General features: G+C 42.5%; 1 protein-coding gene across 2 annotated transcripts; it reads left to right on the top strand.

The window, feature by feature from the left end:
- Nucleotides 1-125: 125 nt before the first annotated feature.
- LOC138981349 (spermine oxidase-like) lies at nt 126-24290 on the top strand. 2 transcript variants are annotated; one of them, XM_070354235.1, is made up of 5 exons: nt 126-676; nt 2252-3163; nt 3879-4005; nt 15880-15997; nt 23055-24290. In XM_070354235.1, the coding sequence occupies exons 1-5, from the start codon at nt 502-504 to the stop codon at nt 23241-23243; spliced, it is 1521 nt and encodes a 506-aa protein (XP_070210336.1). In that variant the 5' UTR covers nt 126-501; the 3' UTR covers nt 23244-24290. The 2 variants fall into 2 exon arrangements, with proteins under 2 accessions (XP_070210336.1, XP_070210337.1); XM_070354236.1 differs by having other exon boundaries at nt 127-676; nt 2264-3163.
- Nucleotides 24291-24849: the final 559 nt, after the last annotated feature.

Below are 24849 nucleotides of genomic sequence, written 5' to 3'. Positions count from 1 at the left end.
CACACTGAAGAGAAGCTTCTAAAAGTTTTACTTTATTAGTCTGTCCCTTGCGCTGTAAATCCTACATTTGGAACAACTTGCAGACGACAAAAGATGCAATTGTTTCCGTCTGAAACACAACGAACCAAATCATAACAACGGAAAACGCACCGAAAACCTTTGTTCTCATCTTGCGATTTTTTTTTATCACAAAGCGAGTCACATGTTCCCTGCGCGTTGTGTGTCGATCGTGAACTGAAGTTCGCGTCGCGGCGCGGCCTTTACTGACGTCAGCAGAGGCGTTTATAGCTGTGTGCAGTACAAGCGACCGAAGCGCATTATAGTAAACGCTGTTCCAGACAGCATGTTGGAAAATTTCAGCTCATCGGATGAGTTTGTGGTTGTTGTGGTTCACTGGACTACGCTGTTATTTTGATGATTGTTGAGTGTTAGGAACCTTTGTGGTGATTTTGTTCTTTCAAACGGAGTATACCGGCCGCAACAGCTGAGCGTTTCATAATCATGGAAAGCAACGAAAAACAGAACGGTCCTATGGACGATCCAAAAATTGTGATAATTGGTGCTGGCATTGCAGGGATTGCCGCAGGAAATAAGCTGTCCAAGGAAGGATTTGCAGATTTCAAGATATTTGAAGCTTCAGACCGCATTGGTGGTCGAATATGGAGCGTAGTTACTGGTAAGTTGTCCTACGTGTTCGTTGGGATGGGCATAATGGGGAAGGGTTACACCAACAGTCACTAGATAGATCTACCACCGCAGGTCGTTCTGCGATTTAGAGATTTGCCTCCTATTTTGTTTTAATTGAATTAAGAATAAGACGCTTTTCGAATAAGTTTGGGATCATGTAGGTGTTAGGGGAAAATGAACGGTCCTTGTTTCAAGAAAGACGCAAAACTAGCTTCCATTTCACCCTCGGGTGAAGGTCAGGAAAGGACGGGTTGGTGATATAGGTTAAAAATAGAAGTACTGTGACGAAACATCTGTGTGGTTGGGCTTCCCCCGTCTTTGTTCCCCTTCTCTGTCGTTTCAAACAGACTTGGTTATTGTTGCTACGTGTAAGGGGCAGTGTGGGATAAATCATAACCCAGCGTGGAGAGGAAAAGCTATAGAGAGGAAGTGGGGGATGGTTGTGGGGCACACCTGTTTTATTTACCCACTCACTGCCACGTACCTCAGTACTGTTTCGGCACTGGTTGTCATGCCAGTTTGAAAGTAGCAGTTAAAGTGATGAATCACTCGACACTCTACCACAGAGGTGTCTTACTGCTTATATATATATTGCACCACCGACACATCATATAGAGCAAGGGAACATTTCTCGGAGTCCCAGGATGATCATTTCCGATTTCGATTTCAGGGTTGGGGAAAACCAGGCTCAAAGAGTTTGTTTCCAAGCAACAGTCAATAACAATGTGGGAAGGAGAAACAAAGAAAGTGGCAGCTAATAGCAGGGTTTCCATTAAAAAAAAAAAGGTTACAAAGGAAACATTGGTGCACATTATTTAAGGCTTCCCAACACTCAGAAGTAGAGAATAGTCTCACTCTCTCTCTCAGAGACATCACACAGAAAGAGATCTACCTATGTATTAAAATGCATCAACACTTGTTTTCTTCCCCTAAACATAATACATTCAGAAGTGTAACTGCTATCACCTTTTCCCACAAGGAACCAAGCATCCACTTTTCATCGTAAAACATAATACTGCATGTATACACAGATGTATGGTGTAAGAAAACCGCACCATTCATTTGTTCAGGATGTGTACACAGATGTATGGTGTAAGAAAACCACACCATAAAATTTGTTCAAGATGTGTACACAGATGTATGGTGTATAAATATGAAAACCACACCATTAATTTGTTCAAGATGTGTACACAGGTCTATGTGTAGTGTACTATGAAAACCACACCAATAACTTGTTCAAGATGTGTACACAGATGTATGGTGTAATATGAAAACCGCACCATTAATTTGTTCAAGATGTATGGTGTAATATGAAAACCACACCAATAACTTGTTCAAGATGTGTACACAGATCTATCTATGTATGGTGTATGAAAACCGCACCATTAATTTGTTCAAGGTGTGTACACAGATGTATGGTGTAAGAAAACCGCACCATTAATTTGTTCAAGATGTGTACACAGATGTATGGTGTAAGAAAACCGCACCATTAATTTGTTCAAGATGTGTACGCAGATGTATGGTGTATGAAAATCGCACCATTAAATTGATTAATTTGTTCAAGATGTGTACACAGATGAAGAGGGCAACAAGGCGGAGATGGGGGCTAACTGGATCCACGGCGTGGAGAACAACCCTATCTACGAGATCGCCAATGAAAACCACCTTCTGCAGATGCGCCACAAGGACAAGAGTCTACGCAGCAAGGACGTGTTCATCGGGGAGAGCGGGGATGTGGTGGGTGACAGACTGGTCAAGGAAGTGGACCTGATCTACGGCCTGCTCCTCACGCAGTGCGAGAACTTCTTCGCCAACAACATGCAGGCCACGGACGACGACTCTGTGGGCCAGTTCCTCCAGAGGAAGTTCGCCGAGAAGGTGGACAGGTACGCCAACGGGGAGCGCCACGTACGTGACTTGATCTTTGGTCACAGAAAGCTGTTGGAGTGTTGTATAAGTGGTTGTGACACTCTGGATGAGGTGGCGTTACAAGACTTTGGCAGCTATGAAAACCTGCCCGGCATTCACTATACCATTCCACCCGGCTTTGATACCATATTGGACATTCTGCGCAAAGATATTCCCAAAGACAACATTGTGTTCAACTCTCCTGTACGTTGTATTAACTGGGACCTGGGGCCGGAGTCCAAGTACCCCGTGTGTGTGGAGCTGGAGACCGGAGAGAAACACTATGCAAATCATGTGATAGTCACCGTGTCGCTGGGTGTCTTGAAAGCAGCGTGTGATCGGATGTTCACCCCCAGTCTGCCCACACAGAAAGTGCAGGCCATCAACGGGCTGGGCTATGGCATTGTGGACAAAGTGTTCTTGGAGTTTGAGGAGCCCATCGTGGGCCCGGACATCTTTCGTCTCAACATTCTGTGGGACGAGGACGAACCGCACGAAGCGGACTTGCGTCATTGTTGGTATCGCAAGATCTACTCTTTTGAGGTGGTGCATGAACGGATTCTTGTGGGTAAGCAGCCAAGATTTTCTTTACATTTGTAAGTTTGCTTTTGGTTGAGGGTGTGCATTGTCTGTTTGGAGTCAGCAATTCCTCAAGTGTGTGTATTTTAGGTTTTAGTTTAGGTCATCCTCTTTGAGTTTGCTTTGAGAAAGCTTTAGAAATTAGAGTTGTTTTGTTGAAAGAAAAGGCATCGATACGTGAAGAGTACTGAGTAGGTTTAGCATGAGGGATGGAAAGCTAAAAGGAACATCTGCAGAATTAGAATTCTTACCAAATGAGTGTTGGTGTTTAGGTGAGTGTGTGTGTGTGTTTTAAGAACCAGAACAATTAGTGTGTTGAGTCTCCAAAGAGGTGAGTTCCAACACAAGTAGGTCTGTGCCATGCCATGGTTTTCAGAGTTAGTGATAGTAATTCGAGTTAGTTCTGTAAAGCCTGGGCATAGCTTGAAAGCAATTGTATCTGGTTGAACTGGTTTGATGCCAGCTACTGAGCTAAGCTTATTGCTCTTCTAAACTGAAGTCATTCTTTGACCAGATGCACATACAGGTGTCAGGTTGTACTTGCACACAACTTTCTACCAGCTACTGAGTTAGCTTATAAAAATTGATCTTCTAAACTGAACTTATTCTTTGACCAGATGCACATACCTATGTGATAATACTTTGACGTGAGTTGCTAAATGTGTGTATTAATTTCAGGTTTGGTGTCTGTTGCTTTTTGCTAGGCTGGCTGTCGGGCAAAGAAGCCTTGTTCATGGAGTCGCTCACAGAGGAGCAGATCGGCGAGGATTGTGTTGAGGTGCTAAAAAAAATGCTGAAAAAAGACATTCCTCCTCCAGTCAGGGTCATCAGGTAATCTTCATCTCAAGCAATTGACATCTTTACTTATACTTATTGCAGGGATGTCGTTAGGCGTCGGACATTGGACATAGACCGATTTAAAGGCTCAAATGTCTGATTCACATAGCCGCATTGCGGTCAGATGTCCTATCGTTTTCAACTGAGCGGGGTCATGGTCCGATAAGAACTCCATTCCTTCGGACAGCGCGATATTTGATAATGTTCTTTTCGTGATAGTGCTGAAGTTTTTGGTCGTTTTTTACATTTAGTCAAGTTTTGACTAAATGTTTTAACATAGAGGGGGAATCGAGACGAGGGTCATGGTGTATGTGTGTGTGTGCGTGTGTGTGTGTAGAGTGATTCAGACCAAACTACTGGACCGATCTTTATGAAATTTGACATGAGAGTTCCTGGGTATGATATCCCCGGACGTTTTTTTCATTTTATCGATAAATGTCTTTGATGACGTCATATCACAGGCGGAAGGTATCGTCCACTGGATTACTACTATCACAGAAAGACTACAAGGTACGTCACTCACCTTCGAGTCTTCTGTGTTCTTGGAGTCGCTTCCTGGGGAAAAATATTGTTCAACTTCAAGACGGTTTGCCTCTTCCTACAGTCTGTGTAAGGTCAAATAAATACAGTTGAATGATTGTTTGAACTGTATGTCCAAATGATGGTTAAAAACAACCTGCAAGGGACTGAAGCTGAAAATTAAAGGTACATTCAGTTCAAACAATCCTTCAACAGTATTTATTTGACCTTACACAGACTGTAGGAAGAGGCAAACCGTCTTGAACAATATTTTTCCCCAGGAAGCGACTCCAAGAAAACAGAAGACTCGAAGGTGAGTGACGTACCTTGTAGTCTTTCTGTGATAGTAGTAGTCCAGTGGACGATACCTTCCGCCTGTGGTCATATCCGGCTTTTTGTAAAAGTTGAGGCGGCACTGTCACACCCTCATTTTTCAATCAAATTGATTGAAATTTTGGCCAAGCAATCTTCGACGAAGGCCGGACTTCGGTATTGCATTTCAGCTTGATGGCTTAAAAATTAATTAATGACTTTGCCTTTGGTCATTAGATATCTGAAAATTATAAAAAGAATATTTTTTATAAAACGATCCAAATTTACATTCATCTTATTCTTCATCATTTTCTGATTCCAAAAACATATATATATATATATGTTATCTGAAAATTAAAAAAATTGAAAATTATGATCAAAATTAAATTTTCTAAATCAATTTAAAAACATTTTCATCTTATTCCTTGTCGGTTCCTGATTCCAAAAACATATATAGATATGATATGTTTGGATTAAAAACACGCTCAGAAAGTTAAAACGAAGAGAGGTACAGTAAAGCGTGCTATGAAGCACAGCGCAATCGCTACCGCGCCAAACAGGCTCGTCACTTTCAGTGCCGTTTGCACTAGCGGCGGACTACGTTCAATTTCATTCTGTGAGTTCCACAGCTTGACTAAATGTAGTAATTTCGCCTTACGCGACTTGTTTAGTTTTTACATTTAGTCAAGTTTTGACTAAATGTTTTAACGTAGAGGGGGGAATCGAGACGAGGGTTGTGGTGTATGTGTGTCTGTCTGTCTGTCTGTCTGTGTGTGTGTGTGTGTGTGTAGAGCGATTCAGACCAAACTACTGGACCGATCTTTATGAAATTTGACATGAGAGTTCCTGGGAATGATATCCCCGGACTTTTTTTTCTTTTTTTCGATAAATTTACCTTTGATGACGTCATATCCGGCTTTTTGTAAAAGTTGAGGCGGCACTGTCACACCCTCATTTTTCAATCAAATTGATTGAAATTTTGGCCCGCAATTTTTGACGAAGGCCGGACTTTGGTATTGCATTTCAGCTTGGTGGCTTAAAAATTAATTAATGACTTTGGTCATTAAAAATCTGAAAACTGTAAAAATATTATTTGTTTTTTTAAACGATTCAAATTTACGTTTATCTTATTCTTCATCATTTTCTGATTCTAAAAACATATTATAAATATGTTATATTCGGATTAAAAACAAGCTCTGAAAATTAAAAATATAAAAATTATTATTAAAATAAAATTTCCGAAAACAATTTGATCTTATTCCTTGTGGGTTCCTGATTCCAAAAATATATATAGATGTGATATGTTTGGATTAAAAACACACTCAGAAAGTTAAAAAGAATAGAGATAAAGAAAAGCGTGCTATCCTTCTCAGCGCAACTACTACCCCGCTCTTCTTGTCAATTTCACTGCCTGTGCATCGAGCGGTGGACTGACGATGCTACGAGTATACGCTCTTGCTGTAAAAATGCAGTGAGTTCAGTTTCATTCTGTTAGTTCGACAGCTTGACTAAATGTTGGAATTTCGCCTTACGCGACTTGTTTTCTTTTGTGTGTGTGTCCTGTTTGAAACAAATGTAATAAAACAATATACGCACACAATGTTGGTGCATAATATGTGTGTTTGCACATGATAATTTTGTGTTTTGCTCACAATTATAATGTCCTATTAAAATGTCTGAAAGCAGTCAAATGTCCTATTGATGCCGAAGAGCTCAGGATATTTGTCCTATAGGTATGAATTTGTGGCAACATCCCTGCTTATAGTACTTAGCAAGTTTGTGTTGTTCTCAGAGACCCTGATATTTGGCCACTGACACATAGTGACATACTGGTTCTGACATATATACTGGTTTGATGACACATTGGTCAGCTGGCCGGTCAACCATCCCATAGTTATGTCATGTAGGAGGTCTTCTGACCTTCAATTTTTCTACTGAAAGGGACAAGGAGATTTGGACCTATGGGTAGTTTTAATCCAGGTCCAACTGACCTATTGTCCTCTGAGTGTGAGTGAGAACTACACTGACTGCTGGACAAGTCGTAACATTACAGGTTGTACTTATGCAAAACTTTCTATTGTCAACGGCTGAGCCTGGATAAGATGCCTGTGCTTTTGCCAAAGTACATTTTCACTCTGTCATCCGTTACACATCTCTCGCACACTTTCTCAAACATAATTATCTTTGTGCAGATGGCCTTTTTTGTGTTAGTTATGACTATATAGGCAGGCAGATGAATCTCGGGGTTCTCTACCACAACACACACCTTAAAGTAACGTTTCCATAGCATCTGCGTGAAGAAGAGTTGGCCTGAAAAGTTTCGAATCAAGATAAGCCTCACTGAGCATTCAACCCAATGGTTAAGTGTTCTCTCACTTTCTGCGTCTTTAGTTTAAAAGCATGCATCGTAGTTGCGGTAATTTTGTGAAGCTCTAAATTACCTTTCGTTATGACTTTTTTTGTAAGAAAAGAAACATTGTACAGCTTGTGATGAGGTAGGTCCTTCAGTTGAGAAAACCCATCAGAATATAAAAATAACTATGGTACTTGAATGCAGAGATGGGTTAGCAGTTGATGTTTGGGGGAAATCAGAAAATAAGAAGAGGAAATTTCCAGAATGTTGACACATTGGATACATACATGTAGCAGGAATAGAGAGTTGAGAGGTAAACACAGATCTGTCTCACCAGTTGTGTGTGTTCACTGGGTTGTCTTGGGATCGGTTGTGACTGTTATGCATTGTGTGTTTGCTGACAACAGGAAAAGGGTGGGGTGGAATGTAAGGAAAAAAGATAGGGTAGAGCAGTGGCTTGGTTACTACACTGGGGTGAGGAAAGGAAGGGCGGGTCAAGACTCAGAGGTCAGGTTGTGGTGAACCAGTCAAGGACCCACTGGGAGTGGTCACAGATCGGGACCTTATACACCTATAGGAATGCCACACATAGACAGCTAGTATTACAATTCAGCACTGAAAGTCCACAAAATGATGCATTGGCCCATGGCTAGTGCTTCTCAAAATATACTATCCAGAGAGCAAATTTTACTCACCAAACCAACTATTTGTTTCAGCAACTTTACTTGCATTTGGTGAGTAGGTGAACATTTTTACTCGCCAGTTAGTTACATGTTTCTACTCGCCATGGCGAGTGAAATACTCGCCACTTTCAGGCCTGCAATTGAGGTCAAAGTTACACAATTTACTTTTTCATTGTATTTTGTGACACTTCAAGTAACAAAGAGAGACAGTGTCATGTCCATCATCCAAGTCACACGCACTTTATCAACCTCCCTAGGCCTATTCAACTTCTTATGTCGTCTTGAGGGGTGTACAGTGGCTATAAATAGAAGTTACTGTCATCATAAACGTCGGTTTTGAGGATCATGCAGTGAATCACTGTAATGGGCACAGTGCTAAAACATTGCAACACAAACAGCCTTGTTCCAGAAGTATTTCCATCATCGTGTCAAATTGTGAACGTGATTTAAACTGAAGACATGAAGCTGTTGTATTGTGGGAAGCATCGTTACAGGGTGGACGTCTCAGTGATACAAATGAATGGTTTTGGTTTGGAGGTTTGAAAGTAATCAGCGTACTGTTTAATAGATTTAAGTGTTAAAAATACAATGGTTGAAAACTCGTTTCGAGACAATTGTGTTAAAAATCTGGCACACAGTAACACATTTTTAAAACTCATCTGTTTCCAATTTATTTCTAGCAAGTACTGAGTGCACATCAGGCTGTTACCTTGCACATTGAGCCACAATAGTCTTTATCAGTTTATGTGTGTATTAAAAAGTATATAATTATAAATTATATTATATAGACACACACACACATACTGTATTGCTGCAAAAAGGTCTTTATCCCTGTGTAGAGGAGGATGTAGGTCACGGTATTGTGTCCCTTCAGCTATAGTCTGGTTCTTCTCTTGGTCTCTTTTGTTGGCAGGTGTTGGGGTTACCCTATCGGCCTATGGTTTGTTGTTTGGGGGGGGGGGGGGGGGGGGGGGGCTGGTTGGTTGGTTGGTTGGTTGTTGGATGAAGGACACACAGAGCTTCCTTAAACTGTGTACCATGTGTTGAAAGTAACACGAACTTTTGACAGTGTATTATGTGTTGAAAGTAACACAAACTGTTGACACTGACAGTGTTGATCCGAGACACGGCCTGTGGTGAAAAAAGTACATTGGATCAAAAAAGTATGCGTAAATGACTCATTGACTGAAGACCAAGGCTTGTTAAAAAGAATACGAAGTGTCACAATGTAATACATACTTTTACTGTGAAAAGGTATGTACAGCAAGGTTGCTTACTGATCACAAAGCGTGTCAACAAGCGAACCAACTTTAAGTTCTACATGTATGGTATCCACATTGGCTGAACAATGGTTCAACTCCCTGGTCTTGAAAATGGATTGGGAAACACAAGATTTGTGCTGCAACGGGTGCTGTAAAGTGGGAAAGAATGGTAGGCAGGGAAAGAAAGAATGGTAGACAGGGAAGCAGCGGGACTTTGCAGACCGGTCAAGGTCGACAGGCTGTGGAATATTGACCTGTGGCTAGCTGCCAGTGGCTGGCGTTATGTACCTACTGACTACACATGTACTGTCTGTGCTTGTTGAGCCAGTGCCAACAACACACCCCCCCCCCCCCCCCTTCGAGTGGTGTGCCCAGAGGGGTTGTAACTGGCACAGTTGCAGAGGACTAAAATGGTTTTGTATGGTGAATGACCCTCTGTTTCACTGACGTGCTGTGGGTGCAAGGCTAGACAAATTCAGGTTCTTTCGCTGGTTGACTTTGGGTCCATTATGTTGGATCAAAGGTCTTCTTCTTCTTCTTGGCGTTCGCAGAGGTTACACAATCAGTCCTGCACGGGTGATAAATGTTGTCGTTTTCTCCAACTCCTGTCGACTGCCGTATAGTTTGGTCCAAATTTGCGTAAGTGCGTGTACCCGTGGTTTGTTAGAATGCGCCGTGCGGCCCGGGTCCTCCGTCTTCAGCATTCGGGGTTTTCTGTCGGGGTTACCTCACCCTTAGCTCATGGCCCGTACGTCCTACCCTGAGAGCACAGGGGGGAGGATTTTCCGGGATCCCACCCGGAGCCAGTTTGGTCCGCGGCCGCAAGCGGCTGATCTCCATATCTGAAGACCGTTCCCCTATCCGCCACCCGGGGACGCGCTGGGTTGGGGGTGGTCGCCCCACTGAAAATCCCACACTGGGTTAAAAAAGATCAGCCTGTCCCAGGGATCAAAGGTTATACTAGGGCCAGCTGCCTCTGATTAATAACATATCAGACTGGTGTGAAGTATTATGGGGAAGCTGGCTCAGTTACAGTCAACCATTCTTCAGCGACATTCTTTGTTAATCATCAGTCGAATAATTCATGGCTGTGTGTTATTATCAGCATCTTGAAAATATATATGATATATCTTTCAGTATTTGCCAAAGTGGTTGAGTTTTTGGTGAAATTTTGTAATTTCTGCAAAGCATTCGTTGCTTTGTGAGGGGAGTAGGTGCTTTAGTTTAGCTTCAGGCACACTGACATAAAACACATCACATGTAATGTATGATGTAACACACACAAAACAGTGTTAACATGCATGGTTTGGATAGGGCAGGTAGTCACATGTACAGTACACACACATCTATTTCACTTTTAAGGGTGTTAGCATTGAACCTGGATTGTCTTAGTGACTTGAAGATGACGTTGTGGATGACGTTGTGTGTGTGTTGTGATCAGGCATTCGAAACAGGTGAGGTCATGACCTTGGCTTGACAGGTGTATGAACCGAGTCAGCACAATACACTGCACGCATCCAGCAGACACTACTCACACTGACGCAGGGAGGACGGTGTTTTCTCTTCCTAACGCAGCTGTTGTTTTCCCACTTTGCTCGTCAGTGGTGCCTTCAGTTCTGCAGGCTTATGTTGGGTGTTGGCATTCTTGATTTATTCCTTCCCCGAGGGGTGGGAGGTCACTTGTCGGTGGCAAGGTCAGAGTTGAGAGGCCAGGTCATTGACCACTGGCACCCTGTGTCCGCTGCGTCATTGGCTTTGTGCTGCAGTGGCCATGACGGTCAGATTAAAAAACAAGTCGCGTAAGGCGAAATTACTACATTTAGTCAAGCTGTCGAACTCACGGAATGAAACTGAATGCACTGTATTTTTTTCACTAAGACAGTACAGCTTCGTCAATCACCGCGAGAAGGAAATCGCTCACCTCCCACGTGCAAAACGCAGTGATATGCACACGCCCGAATAGCGCGGTAGTGTATTGTGCTAAGCAGGAAAGCGCGCTTTTCTGTATTCGTGTTAACTTTCTGAGCTTGTTTTGAATACAACCTATCATATCTTAATGTTTTTGGAATCGGGAAACGATAAAGAATAAGATGAAATCATTTTTCGATCGATTTCTTAAATTTTAATCGTAAGACTAATTAATCTATTTTTGTTAATTGTGATCACATTTTAAGAGTAAACATGACATATGTATATAGATTCAGAATGTGATGAAGAATACGATGCAATCAATTTTAAATCTGTTTGCGAAAATTCGATTTTAATGACAACTTTAATGAGCAAACTCATTCATTGATTTGTAAGCCTCCAAACTGAAATACAATACCAAAGTCTGGGCTTCGTCGAATAATCATTTCAACCAATTGGGTTGAAAAATGAGAGCGTGACTTTCACAAAAAGTCGGATATGACGTCATCAAAAACATTTATCGAAAACATGAAGAAACGTCTGGGGATATCATACCCAGGAACTCCCATGTAAAATTTCAGGAAGATCGGTCTAGTAGTTTTCTCTTAATCGCTCTACACACACATACACCACACCCTCGTCTCGATTCCCCCCCTCTACGTTAAAACATTTAGTCAAAACTTGACTAAATGTAAGAAGAAGTAAGAGGGCATTGACCGAGGCCTGGGAACAATAGTGCATCAAGTATACATTCAACATTACAACAGGCATACAGGTATTCTTACAAATAAACATGACACACGCAATGCAAAGTGATGCCGTGGTGGTTAGGTGTGTCTGGTTGCAAGCAGGTGCTTCGTGGTAGTGGTTGGAGTAGGTGTATATATATTGTAGAACCCTCCGCAGGGTTTCATCTAGGCATTAATTCCCTTCAGTGCGTCAAAGGGCGCATTGAGATTACGTACCACTGCGCCACCAAAAGTACACTTTGCATTGGATTTCACACACACACATACACAGATAACACGATATAGTGGCTAATTCTCAGATGGCACCATATTGCACCATTTTGCATCTTTGATCATTAACGCGTACATGCATCTTTGACGCTTCTTGCCTTCGACTATGTCTCATTGCCTTTTTCTCCCAGGCTAAACCCTGCCTCCGCTCTCAATATGTCACTCCTCATTTTATATATACCATCACATCTTATTTGTATGCTCAAGAAGGTGTGGAGTAAACGCATACAATCTTATTAATATTTTATCAATAGTAGGGATAACTAACATGTTTGTTGAATTTATTTGAAGTTAAAGGCACAGTAAGCCTCCCGTAAACCATCACAGATACGGTCAGGCTTTTACACACAGTACAAACACTCTTTCATTTAAACACTCACCGATTGAGAACATCCTAGGTGCCCTCCGTAAAGAGCGAACAATTTTCAAAGAATTTATTTTTGCGTGGTTTATCTTACCCCTGAGCCATCGTGAACCCGTGTGATCCAGTTTCCCTTTTTCACAATGTAGTCGTCAGTTAGTCATTTGAATGCAACTCGATGTGAGCTTATCTACAATAGCACGTTTTTATGCACGAAACAAACGGCTGTGGTTCACAAGAACTCTAGCGATGGCTTTTGACTGTTGAGAGGAACGGCGATATGCATAAACCGTCGTCTGCTACGACCCTTGCGTGACCCTGCTTCCGGGCTTTTCTTTTTTCAAACTTTCACAACTTCGAATTGTACTGATCTTGTCTTGATGAAAAAAGAATTCTTTTATGATTAAAGAATGTTTGTGTAACAAGCTGTCAATTTATTATTTAGATTTTAAAAGTTAGGCCTTGCGCAAAAACGCACCACGGTCCAAAACATTCTGATAATCATCGATCCACGGATCGCCAGTTTACATCGATAGAATGAGACCCGAAGGGAAGTAACTCATTTTTGACCTGAGTTCAGGATGGGTCCAAAAAGTGTTCGAGACAATCTGCAAAATTAATTCTTTAAAAATTGCTCGCTCTTTACGTAGGGCACCTAGGATGTTCCCGTTTAGTGAGCGTTCAATTGGAAGGGTGTTTGTACTGTATGTAAAAGCCTGACAGTACCTGTGATGGTTTACGGGAGGCTTAATGTCCGGGCGTGATTTCCGGTATTGAATATTCATAACAGCCGTCCAGCACCAAAACGAGGCGCCATTGTTGTAGAGGAGCAAGTCCACGAAAATAAATTCTTTGAACATTTCTCACGCTCGACAGAAAGCAGCCAGGATGTTCCCGTTCGGTGAGCGTTCAAATGGAAGGTATGCTTGTACTGTATATAGACGCTCGGGGAGCTCTGTGATGGTTTATGGGAGGCTTACTGTGCCTTTAATAAATGCAGTCAGTTTATCCCCGAGTAAGCTAGTACAAGGGCTCAGCAGACTTTAATTGTGTGTCTGTCTGTCTGTCTGTCTGTCTGTCTGTCTGTCTGTCTGTCTGTCTTTCTCCACTTGACAGCTTATTGCTGGGAAACTACTGGGCGCAGTTCGTTCAAAAGTTGATACACTAACTTGATAATAGGTCCGATTGATCGTATTAAAACTTCATAATGTTACCTGGGACCTAAATGCGAAATAAACCACAAAAAACCGACTTGGCGGTGGGAGGAATTCGCGGAGCCACAGCCAGCCAGGCAGTCTGATAGAACAGCCGAACTCGTCACACATTGACGAGAAATATAGCGTCATAAAAAGATTACGTCACGGTCAAAACGTCTTTTTCTCTCGCGGTGTGTGTGTGTGTGTTCATTTTGTGCACATGTGTTAGTGTTACTGTTTGTGTGTGTGAGTGATTTTGTGTGTGTGTGTGTGTGTGTGCGCGTGCATGAGTCTGTTCTCGTGTGTGTGTGTGTGTGTGTGTGTGTGTGTGTGTGTGTGTGTGTGTGTGTGTGTGTGTAAGAAAGAGAGAGAGAGAGAGGGAGTGAGGGAGAGAGAGTGTGTGTGTGTGTGAATGTGTGTGTGCATTTTCACTGTGATCAAATAAAAGAGAAAGGCCAGTCACCACGCACATCCTCGGCTCGCATGCAATGTATTTATATAGCAAAGGGAATGCCTGTAATTCACACAGATCAATAACTTGGTCTTAAACGTGCACAAGACAAAAACGTTCATACTGGGGGAGCGAGCCAGTCTGAAGAGTACTTGGGTCCAGCACGAGCGTTTTTTATTCTTGTTTATTTTATTCATTATTTTCACAGGAGAAGCTCTTGTGTAGAGTTACTATTGAAAAAAAAAACCCACCCAGACACACTGTTTGCATTTCTTTGTAACACATCGCAGTATATATAGAGCAGAACACTGCAAGGGAGAAAACTCTGTTGCTCAGACGCATTCTGTCGCAAGGGGAATAACTGTTGGGAAGTCGACTTCGCGATATTAACAGCTATTGTGTGTTCAGTGTGACTTGTCTTCGACTCGTCGGCATTATGCTTGTCTTATCTAAATATCGGACCCTATTGCTATGCTGAAAACATAATAGCGTTTATATTGCTATTCTGACATGATGTGCTAGAAGCAGAGTATCAGGCATTGTACAGAGAAAAACAGAAGCGCAGGCCAAAAAGCAAGGAGACAAAAATAGAAGCATGCTAGCCTTGACAATGGACCTTCAGGTGTTTTTAGGGCTCCAAAGATCCCAAGGCAACAGTAAATTTCATGTATCAAGTGTCATTAGTCAAAGTTGTCTTTGCAATGTAATTCTTTCAGTTGGTTACTTCAAGTTCTTGAATTCATCAGCTGAATGATCTTGTTTCTTGTTATAATGAAAAAGAAACTGGAGCTGAAGTGCTAATCATTAAAATGGCTTTTGTGTTCATTCTCGAGGTCATAGGTAGTGGATTCTTCTCCTTTTAAGACCTACACAACCCCAGTGGACATGGCGAAGGAGAGTCGTGTAAAGCATTTGCTTTTCTTGTTCTTATTAAAGAATGGCTGTTGTGTGTTTTGGTCATTAATTAGTTAGTTTGAGTGGTTGCCGTGATTAAGTTGTTTTGTGTGGGATTTATTCTTGTTGCCTTTTGGTCAGTGTCGGATCCCATAACATCTACTTGCACGATCACTGGCCTTGTGTTCATCCATACCTGGCCTTGTGTTCATCCATACCTGGCCTTGTGTTCATCCGTACCTGGCCTTGTGTTCATCCATACCTGACCTTGTGTTCATCCATACCTGGTTAAGGCAGCACTGCTCCCTTTTCTGGTATGCGTAGTAACAGTTTCCTTAGATGGGATTTAAACTAAGTACCTTTTTCTGTCTATCTAAGCATGTTGAATATAATTATATATATATCCTATTTTTGGTATAGACAGTAGACACTTCAAAACCCGAATTCAATGTCAAAATTGCTATCCACAGAGTCGGTGTGGATCAGTCCAGTACTTGCTCCTTTCATTGCTTGACGCAGCACAAAGTCTCCAGACTTTACCTCGCTTTTCTCTCGTGACCATTAGCTTCATTTAATCCTTTTTTCCACAAACACAGAGTTGAACAAGGTGAAAAAGAACATCAAGCCAAGGATAGACAGCATCGGTGCAAAGTTAGTTGGTTCAATGACATTGAGAACGATTCAACGATACTTTGAAGAACAATTGATACGGAGTACATGTAAATGATAAAGACTTTATTAATTGGAAGATGTTGTTTCATCACGGCGTCTCAGTGTGAGTGTCTGTTGACCCAGAAGTTAACATCGGCTGTCGCCATCCGATTATCCCACCCCAGACAGCTTTTTCATTTCTACTCCAGTTCCATGGGAGCAGTGTGTTAAAGTGAGAGTGTTGTATGTGTGTGTGCAGGACCCGATGGGGAACCAACCCACTGACGCGGGGATCCTACTCTTTCATCAAGGTGGGGTCGTCACAGGAGGACGTGACAGAGCTCAGCAAGCCACTCAAGTCCAAGGGACAACCCAAGGTCAGTGACACCCCATGTACTTCTGTTGTGTGTGAATGTTTTGTACTTGATTTTAGCAGGGGTGGGATATCTTCCATCCCTGACGGATTTACGTCCCAGGAAGAATTTTGGCTTTTTGAAAATCTTTTTAAATTTTTTTTTTACCTTAGAGGGGTACGGGTAGCTCATGTGATAGAGCACTGGACTTGTGATCGAAAGGTCGCTGGTTCGAATCCGGGCCGGGATGGACACAGGTCAACCTTATGTGCAGACCCAGAGATGGTATCCATCTCCCTCCCCCTCGGTCATTCTGCCATAAGTGCCTTAATTACTAATTTTCATGTGCCTCATGACTGTGGGGGCTCAATGCGCATGCGCGACTGTTACGCCGGCCAGAACAAAACATCCTTCGATTCGAAACTTTTCTGGTCCATAGTTCTTTAATCCGATGCAAATTAACAATGAGAGCTGAGTGCAGATGACTGATAACACCTAAACACGCATACAACTGTGTATCTCATCTAAAGTCGGGTTAAAACCCGGGAACATGCCCCTAATGGCTTTGCCGTGAGGGCGTAAAACTTGAATTTCTCTTTTTACCATTTTTTTGTTAATCCCTGGCAGCTGTTGTTTACACTCCGTTCTGTGTACAGAAGGTCAACTACCTTTCACCATAACCAAATTGACCAAATTGAGTGACATGTAGGGAGCAGCTATGTCATGTCATCCTGGCAAATGTTATGAGGGCTTACTAGCGCCAAAACTAAAAATTAGTAATTAACCTGTGAAAGTTACTAATTTTCACAAGAAAATTACAATTATGACGTGAAAATTACTAATTTTCACGTGTTAATTACTAATTTTCACGAGTTAATAACTCATTTTCAAGTGTTAATGTCTAATTTTCAGTTTCGGCTCGCTTTCTAACGGCTTACTTGTGCCAAAACTAAAAATTCGTAATTTTCACGCATTAATTACTAATTTTCATGTGCCTCATGACTGTGGGGGCTCAATGCGCATGCGCGAGTGTTACGCCGGCCAGAACGAAACATTCTTCGATTCGAAACTTTTCTGGTCCATAGTTCTTTAATCTGATGCAAATTAACAATGAGAGCTGAGCGCATGTGTAGATAACTGTAACATACAACTGTCTGTCCGACAACTTGTTGAATAACGAATTCTATCAAAAGATATTTGTGAAAGTGTGTGAGTCTCGACCGAAGAGATCCGTCTGCTAGTGGTCGGACTTTTAGCACATGTCCGGCCGGCCGCCATTTTTCCTCTCTCGGTTCGAACATTTTTGGATCGATTGTCCTTCACTAATACACTACAAAGCAAATGTATGAGTGTGGTAGTGGAAACAAATATGAGGTACGGCTGTCTGCCCGACAACTCGTCTTGGGTCAGTGCTGAAATGGTTACTTTATTGGCTGTTGGCCGAACGGACACCCGGGCTTCATATTTTTGCATGCATGCATTCGTGTTTCCAAGGCCTGAGGCTTTTGCTGTGACCCTGGGATCTTTATCGTGCGCATGAAATTCAAGTTTTACGCCCTCACGGCAAAGCCATTAGGGGCATGTTCCCAGGTTTTAACCCGACTTTAGATGAGATACACAAGTGTATGCGTGTTTAGGTGGTATCCGTCCCGGCCCGGATTCGAACCAGCGACCTTTCGATCACAAGTCCAGTGCTCTACCACCTGAGCTACCCGGGCCCCCGGGGGGTGTTCTGCTCACCCACAACTTTATATACCCCACTTGCAGGGATTCAGAGACCTTAAGTGGTGTGGTAGAAAAAAAATGGTATTCCTAATTTGTGAACTAGTGGTATTTACATTCTGATACATTTGAGTCCTTTAGAAAGTTTGCAAGTGAAACACGCTTAATTTAAACATATTTCTCTTTTAATTCAAGCTATGATACAACAATAATTTTAGAATATAACTCCTGAAATACCCCCCGCGGGTTAGGGGGAAGAATTTACCCGATGCTCCCCAGCATGTCGTAAGAGGCGACTAATGGATTCCGTTTCTCCTTTTACCCTGGTTAAGTGTTTCTTGTATAGAATATAGTAAATTTTTGTAAAGATTTTACTCAAGCAGTATGTAAGAAATGTTAAGTCCTTTGTACTGGAAACTTGCATTCTCCCAGTAAGGTAATATATTGTACTACGTTGCAATTCCCCTGGAGCAAATTTTTGATTAGTGCTTTTGTGAACAAGAAACAATTCTAAACAACGAAGTGACTGTGGTAAGATGAACAAAGTTAAAAAAACAAAGGATTACTGTACTCACCAATACAAAGACGACACAAGACGATTACGAATTTTCGCTTCTGGAAGCTTCATCAGGAAAAGAACACAAAAGACAACAAAAAGCAGACGCAACACGGAACGAACAGGGTTTGAAAGAAAATGGAGGGGAAACATGCAAAGAGGGGAAGGAACTCTAGGAACGGAAATGAATGAAAGGGGAGAGAAGTGGTTGGATGATGTCAAGGGCACAGGCATACAGACTAAAAGTAATACACACTCATAAAGGGGGGGGGGGGGGGGGAGGGAAAAAAGGGGGAGAGGAAAAACACACGCACGCAAACACACACACACACACACACACACACACACACACACACACACACACACACACACACACACGCACACACACGCAAAACCAAACACATAAACATACACAGAAAGAAACACACACAACACACACACAGATACAAATACACACACACACGTACCGTAAATCCACAGAATGTTTGGGGAATACAAGTACATCACATTTTCGCATTCAAACTGTCGGGTGTGGATGTGCCCAGGGATAAAATGAAATTCGACTCTACTTGTTTTCTGTCTGTGGAGGTGCTGTACATTTGCCAGACACCTTTCACACGTGCATCCAGGGAGGTGTGGTTACTGCTGTTGAAATGTTGGGCAACAGACCTACAGCGGCGATGCCGAATATCTGCCAGATGTTCGGTGAAGCGGGTAGAGAGGGTTCTTTCGGTCTCACCAATGTAGAGTACTTTGGGGCATTTGAGACAGGATATGGCATAGATGAGGTTGCAGCTGGTGCAAGAGAACGTGTGTTTAATTTTGAAATCTTTTTTGGGGCCGGTCAGAGTATTAGAATGGCAAATGTGGGGGCAGGTGTGGCAACGAGGGTTCTGGCATGCGTTTGTGCCGGGTTGTAGGGGAACTGGCGAACGAAGAGAGGATCGAACCAGGGAATCTCTAAGGTTGCAGTCCCGTCGGGAGGCCAACAAGGGTGGCAGGCTGAAAGTGTCACCAACAGAGGGGCTGGACTTAAGGATGAACCAATTAGTTTTCAGAATGTGGCGAACAGGTAGGTTGTGGGGATGGTGGGTCAGAACTGCCACAGGTCTGTCTGATCTGTCTGAGGTGGATGATGGCTGCAGAGCTTCCTGTCTCGGTATACGACGAACTTTATTTAAGGCCACATTCAAGAGGCTGGATGGGTAGTCACGTTGAAGGAAGAAATCAGACATTTCTGCTGCTTTCTCTTCAAAGTCATCTGTGTCAGAACAGATGCGGCGCAGTCTGAGAAACTGGTGGAAGAAGGGTGAGAGGAATGGAAAGTAAGGTAAACTGGGAAATTTTATTAAGAAACAATTGACACCAGCCCCCGTAGCGCAGTGGTTAGCGCATCGGGCTGCGGGCCGGGAGGTCGTGGGTTCGAATCCCATCAGGTCATGTGGGTTTTTCGGGCTACGGTCGGCTCCTACCCAGAGTGGAAGTGCTATGGTTCCTATGGGAAGGCTGGAATCACACAGCCGAGTGTCATTCACTTAACGAATGCGACTTTGAGGGTGCTCAGGTTCTGTATACCTGACCAACACCGCAGGTGCAGCAGTTCTCGGGCCTGGTTGACACCAGGATATATTATGACAGTAAGCGTAGAGTGCTGCCCTGTCACGTAGTCTCAAACCAAATTGGAAATCCATAGCATCATCATTATAATCATCCTCATCTCATTAATCATCCAAAATTATAAAATGTCCTTGCTCTTGTGGCCCTTCATGCCCGGAGCTCTCATGGTGACCTTGGTCTCATTGTTCCTGTTCCATCCTTCCCTGAATAGTACTTCTGCTGTCAGCCTTCAACGTGTGACGTTCTGGGGGGTCGACGGAGGGACGTGGTGGCGGTTTGCTCTCTGGAGGGGACGCTCACTTAGTCTGGCTCCGCGACTTAGCAGTCAATGTCGTTAGTAGGGGGCATAGTAGGTAGTGGGCTGAGTCCGTTAGCTCGGGACAGACCCACTACTGAACACCATCGAAGTGACTCAGCAGAAGTGCAGTGTCAACTTCCGAGGGTAGCCTACCGCAACGACCCGACATCCCTCCCTGGAGCGTCTGTAAAATCGACAGGTCTGGCAGCGGAACGAAATTCAGATGTGGATGGAGCAGCGAATGCAGGGACGGGGCGGCGTGAGAGAATACCGGAACAAGGAACAGGTGTAAGGACCCAAAAAAAACAAAAAAAAAAAAAAAAGAAACAATTGACAAGTGGCTCTATCCCATCTCCCCCCTTTCCCCGTCGCGATATAACCTTCGTGGTTGAAAACGACGTTAAACGCCAAATAAAGAAAGAAAGAAACTCCTGAAATGATGAATTGAAAAGCAGCATCAGAAGACTGTGTATAGCATTAGCAAGGGATATAACTCTGGTGGTTTCTGTTTTTGTCTAAACCTTCTTCTTTTATAACCTGAGCAGTTAGCCCTTTTGAAGGTGTTGAATTGTTGAAGCTATGGTTCAACAATTATTTGAGAATATACCACCTGCAATGATAAAATCATAAGCTACAAGTAAAGATGTGTAGTACAAGGGAGGTGACTGTTATTTTCTGTGTTTGCTTTGTTTGCATGGCGATTTTCCTTTAATGCAGTAAACATTTGTTTTAAACAAAGACAAAAGTAGGTGATGAAATCAAATGCCTTCAAGTTTACAAGATTTTTTAATTATGTGCATCTCCAGTTTTAAGTTTTTGTTTAAGCCGCTTCTAAAGCCCTTCTTGAAATTTGTTTACCACTTGTTTGTGTAGATCCCCTAGCAAGAGTGATGCAACCAAACACCTTAAAGTATAGAGGTTTTTGATTTTGTGCATTCATCCCCCCCCCCCCCCCCCCCCCCCCAAAAAAAAAAAGTGTGTACTGTTTTCAGTTTTAAAGCCAGGAGAGGCTTAAATCAATCAATCAATCAATATGAGGCTTATATCGCGCGTATTCCGTGGGTACAGTTCTAAGCGCAGGGATTTATTTTTTTTATTTTCTATTTTTTATTTTATGCAATTTATATCGCGCACATATTCAAGGCGCAGGGATTTATTTATGCCGTGTGAGATGGAATTTTTTTTACACAATACAACACGCATTCACATCGGCCAGCAGATCGCAGCCATTTCGGCGCATATCCTACTTTTCATGGCCTATTATTCCAAGTTACACGGGTATTTTGGTGGACATTTTTTATCGATGCCTATACAATTTTGCCAGGAAAGACCCTTTTGTCAATCGTGGGATCTTTAACGTGCACACCCCAATGTAGTGTACACGAAGGGACCTCGGTTTTTCGTCTCATCCGAAAGACTAGCACTTGAACCCACCACCTAGGTTAGGAAAGGGGGGAGAAAATTGCTAACGCCCTGACCCAGGGTCGAACTCGCAACCTCTCGCTTCCGAGTGCAAGTGCGTTACCACTCGGCCACCCAGTCCCACCAGCAATAGCAACTCTTGAATTGCTAAAAATTCACTTTCAGCTGGTTAGTTACAAAAACCTTCAAGTTTACAAGATTTTTTACTTTTGTGCATCTCCAATTTTAAGATTTTGTTTAAGCTTATAGGAGCTTCTAAAGGCCCTTCTTGAAATGTGTTTACCACTTGTTTTTGTAGACCTCCTAGCAATAGTGATACAACCAAACATCTTCAAGTATAGAGGTTTTTGATTTTGTGCATTCTCTCATCCCCCCCCCTTTACCCCCATCCCTCCCCCATTTGTTGTTGTTTGTTTGCTGTTATCAGTTTTAAAGCCAGCAGAGGCTCAAATAGCCCCCTTGTGAAATGCTAAAATTAATTTTCAGCTGGTCAGTTACAAAAACCTTCAGTTCAAGTTTACAAGATGTATATATATTATGCATCTCCAAAAAGCTTGTTAAACTTTGTTCTAAAATTTACAAGTCGGGAGAGGCCACCTAAACCCTCCCTAAAATGCTAAAATTCATTTTCGACCCCCCAGCAAGGGCGCTGCCCCTGCACCCCGCCGGAGCCTTAGCGGCCCCTGGACCCCGGCCTTCCAAAATGTTCAGTCGTGGCAACATTTGGGGCTCCCACCCATGTTTTAGTTAAACATTTTCCTTCCTTGTTTTGGAGTTGCATGTTTTTGTATTTAATTTATGCTCTGCTGATGAGGGCATGGTGAATGCTTAGTTATTTAAATGCTGCTGAGAAGGGCATCATTATGGTTTTGTTATTAAAATGCTGCTGAGAAGGGCATGTTTTATGGTTAAGTTGTTTAAATGCTGCTGAGAAGGGCATGGTTTATGGTTTTGTTACCCCCCGCGGATTAGGGGGAAGAATTTACCCGATGCTCCCCAGCATGTCGTAAGAGCCGACTAACGGATTCTGTTTCTCCTTTTACCCTGGTTAAGTGCTTCTTTTATAGAATATAGGCAATTTTTGTTAAGATTTTAGTCAAGCAGTATGTAAGAAATGTTAAGTCCTTTGTACTGGAAACTTGCATTCTCCCAGTGAGGTAATATATTGCAAGCCCCTGGAGCAAATTTTTGATTAGTGCTTTTGTGAACAAGAAACAATTGACAAGTGGCTCTATCCCCTCTCCCCCCTTTCCCCGTTGCGATATAACCTTCGTGGTTGAAAACGATGTTAAACACCAAATAAAGAAAGAAAGAATGGTTTTGTTATTTAAATGCTGCTGCTTAGGGCATCTTTAATGAATTGTTTAAAAAAAAATGCTGCTGTTCAGGGCATCACTGTGTTTAAAAAAAATGTAAATGCTGCTGATGAGGGCATCTATAATGGGTTAGTTGTGTTCTTGTTGCAGCCGAGCGTGCTGTTCGGAGGGGAGGCCACCCACCCCCGGTTCTACTCCACCACGCACGGAGCGCTACTAACGGGCTATAGGGAGGCCAACCGCATCGTCAAGATGTACACCACGGCTGAGTGCCGCCAGCCCGACACCGACGAGGACAGCGACGACAATGAGGACAACGGCCTCAAGATGTCTTTCTGAGTCACGCCACCACCATCCCCCCTGCCACACCCGCTGCAACCCTCACACTGACACTGACAGCAGGATTGCTCTACGTGTCATGGTGTCACCTACATCAAGTCAACAACACCTGGAGTACATTCTGTCCAACATCAGGATCAAGTTTGTCAAGTCAAAAACATTGTGGTGTATGTGGAGGGAAACATATGGGTAAAGTACGGCAAGTCAACCACAGCGGTGGGGTATGTCAAGTCAAAGATAATGGTAAAGTGTGTCTTGCCCAAGATACAAAGCAAATAGCAAAAGTCAAGTGAAGTAAAATGATAGAGAACGAAAAGTCAAATGTTGTTATGGAGTGCAATCACAGTAAAGTACGTCCCGTCAAAGACACTTGTATAGTATATAAAGTTAAACATCACGGTAAGGTACATCACATCAAAAACAGTTGTGTAGTATATAAAGTTAAACATGGTAAAGTACATCACATCAAAAACAGTTGTGTAGTATATAAAGTTAACTCATTCGAGGCGCGTCGGAACTGGAATTCCGACATCTGTGTTTAGCGTTGGCTGCGTGCCGGCACTTGAGTTCCGACGGATATCACGAATTTTTAACGGTGTAAACGGTCCTGCTGACCAAGGGAAACAACCCCTGCAATGAACTTCTATCTGTCTACAGTGGTACCATTCACTGTAAACAGTTCCTTCCCTTAAATTGTTGGGATTAATAAAAATTTTGTTGACGGTGTGCGACCCACGTGTTTTGACTTTTCCAAGATGGCGGATCGTTCTGCTGAGACGTAGTAACTTGAAAAGAGTGCTAGAACGTGTTATTCAGTACGGTTCTGATCTTGACCTCAGTGATGATGATAGTGGAGATGATATTTTAGATTCTGGTGACGATTTTGTGCCAATGGACGATCATTTGGGTGATGATTCGGGCAATGCAAGTGTCGATCATGACATTGTGTATGATTAACCCATGACGTAGAAAGTTTTTTTGTTTTGCTTCAAATTGGATATTTTGCGTGGATATGAAGACAACAAAAGGTATGTACTTTCAAATGTTTCATATATTTTCTAAAAGAGTAAGTTTCAAACTTTGCAAAAACATAAGGTATGTAAGGTTATCTTGTGTTGTTGATTTTTAATATTTTTTTCAAAATGGCTCTAAATCGCGCGTTGGCAGGGAACACAGGGGAAATTTAGCTGCGCCTCGAATGAGTTAATCATCATGGTAAAGTACATCACATCAAAAACAGTTGTGTAGTATATAAAGTTTGCGGCCCTATGCTCCACAGGGAGTCTACAGGAATAAGTCAAGTCAAGTATATAAAGTTAAACATCATGGTCACATCAAAGACACTTGTGAAGTATATAAAGTTAAACATCATGGTAAGGTACATCACATCAAAACCAGTTGTGAAGTGTATGAAGTTAAACATCATGGTAAGGTACATCAAGTCCAACATGATGATGACGTTCTCATGTAAAGTCCAACTTAATAGAGGAGTATGTTAAGTGAATGCTTAGAAAAACGTTCAGAAAAGCAGACGTTCATCATGCTACATCATCCGCCATCATTTCATGGGCACACTTAAGGATTGCTAGCGTATGTCACTCTTTAT

This window comes from Littorina saxatilis, linkage group LG12, assembly GCF_037325665.1.
Source record: "Littorina saxatilis isolate snail1 linkage group LG12, US_GU_Lsax_2.0, whole genome shotgun sequence".
Lineage (NCBI taxonomy): Eukaryota > Metazoa > Mollusca > Gastropoda > Littorinimorpha > Littorinidae > Littorina > Littorina saxatilis.
Note: the sequence above shows the minus strand (reverse complement) of the source record. Positions and strands in the feature narration are given on the sequence as shown.

Coding starts and splice junctions, on each gene's coding strand:
- LOC138981349 (XM_070354235.1), top strand. CDS start 502: ATGGAAAGCAACGAAAAACAGAACGGTCCTATGGACGATCCAAAAATT. Junction 677..2,251: donor AATATGGAGCGTAGTTACTG/GTAAGTTGTCCT, acceptor AATTTGTTCAAG/ATGTGTACACAGATGAAGAG. Junction 3,164..3,878: donor GCATGAACGGATTCTTGTGG/GTAAGCAGCCAA, acceptor GCTTTTTGCTAG/GCTGGCTGTCGGGCAAAGAA.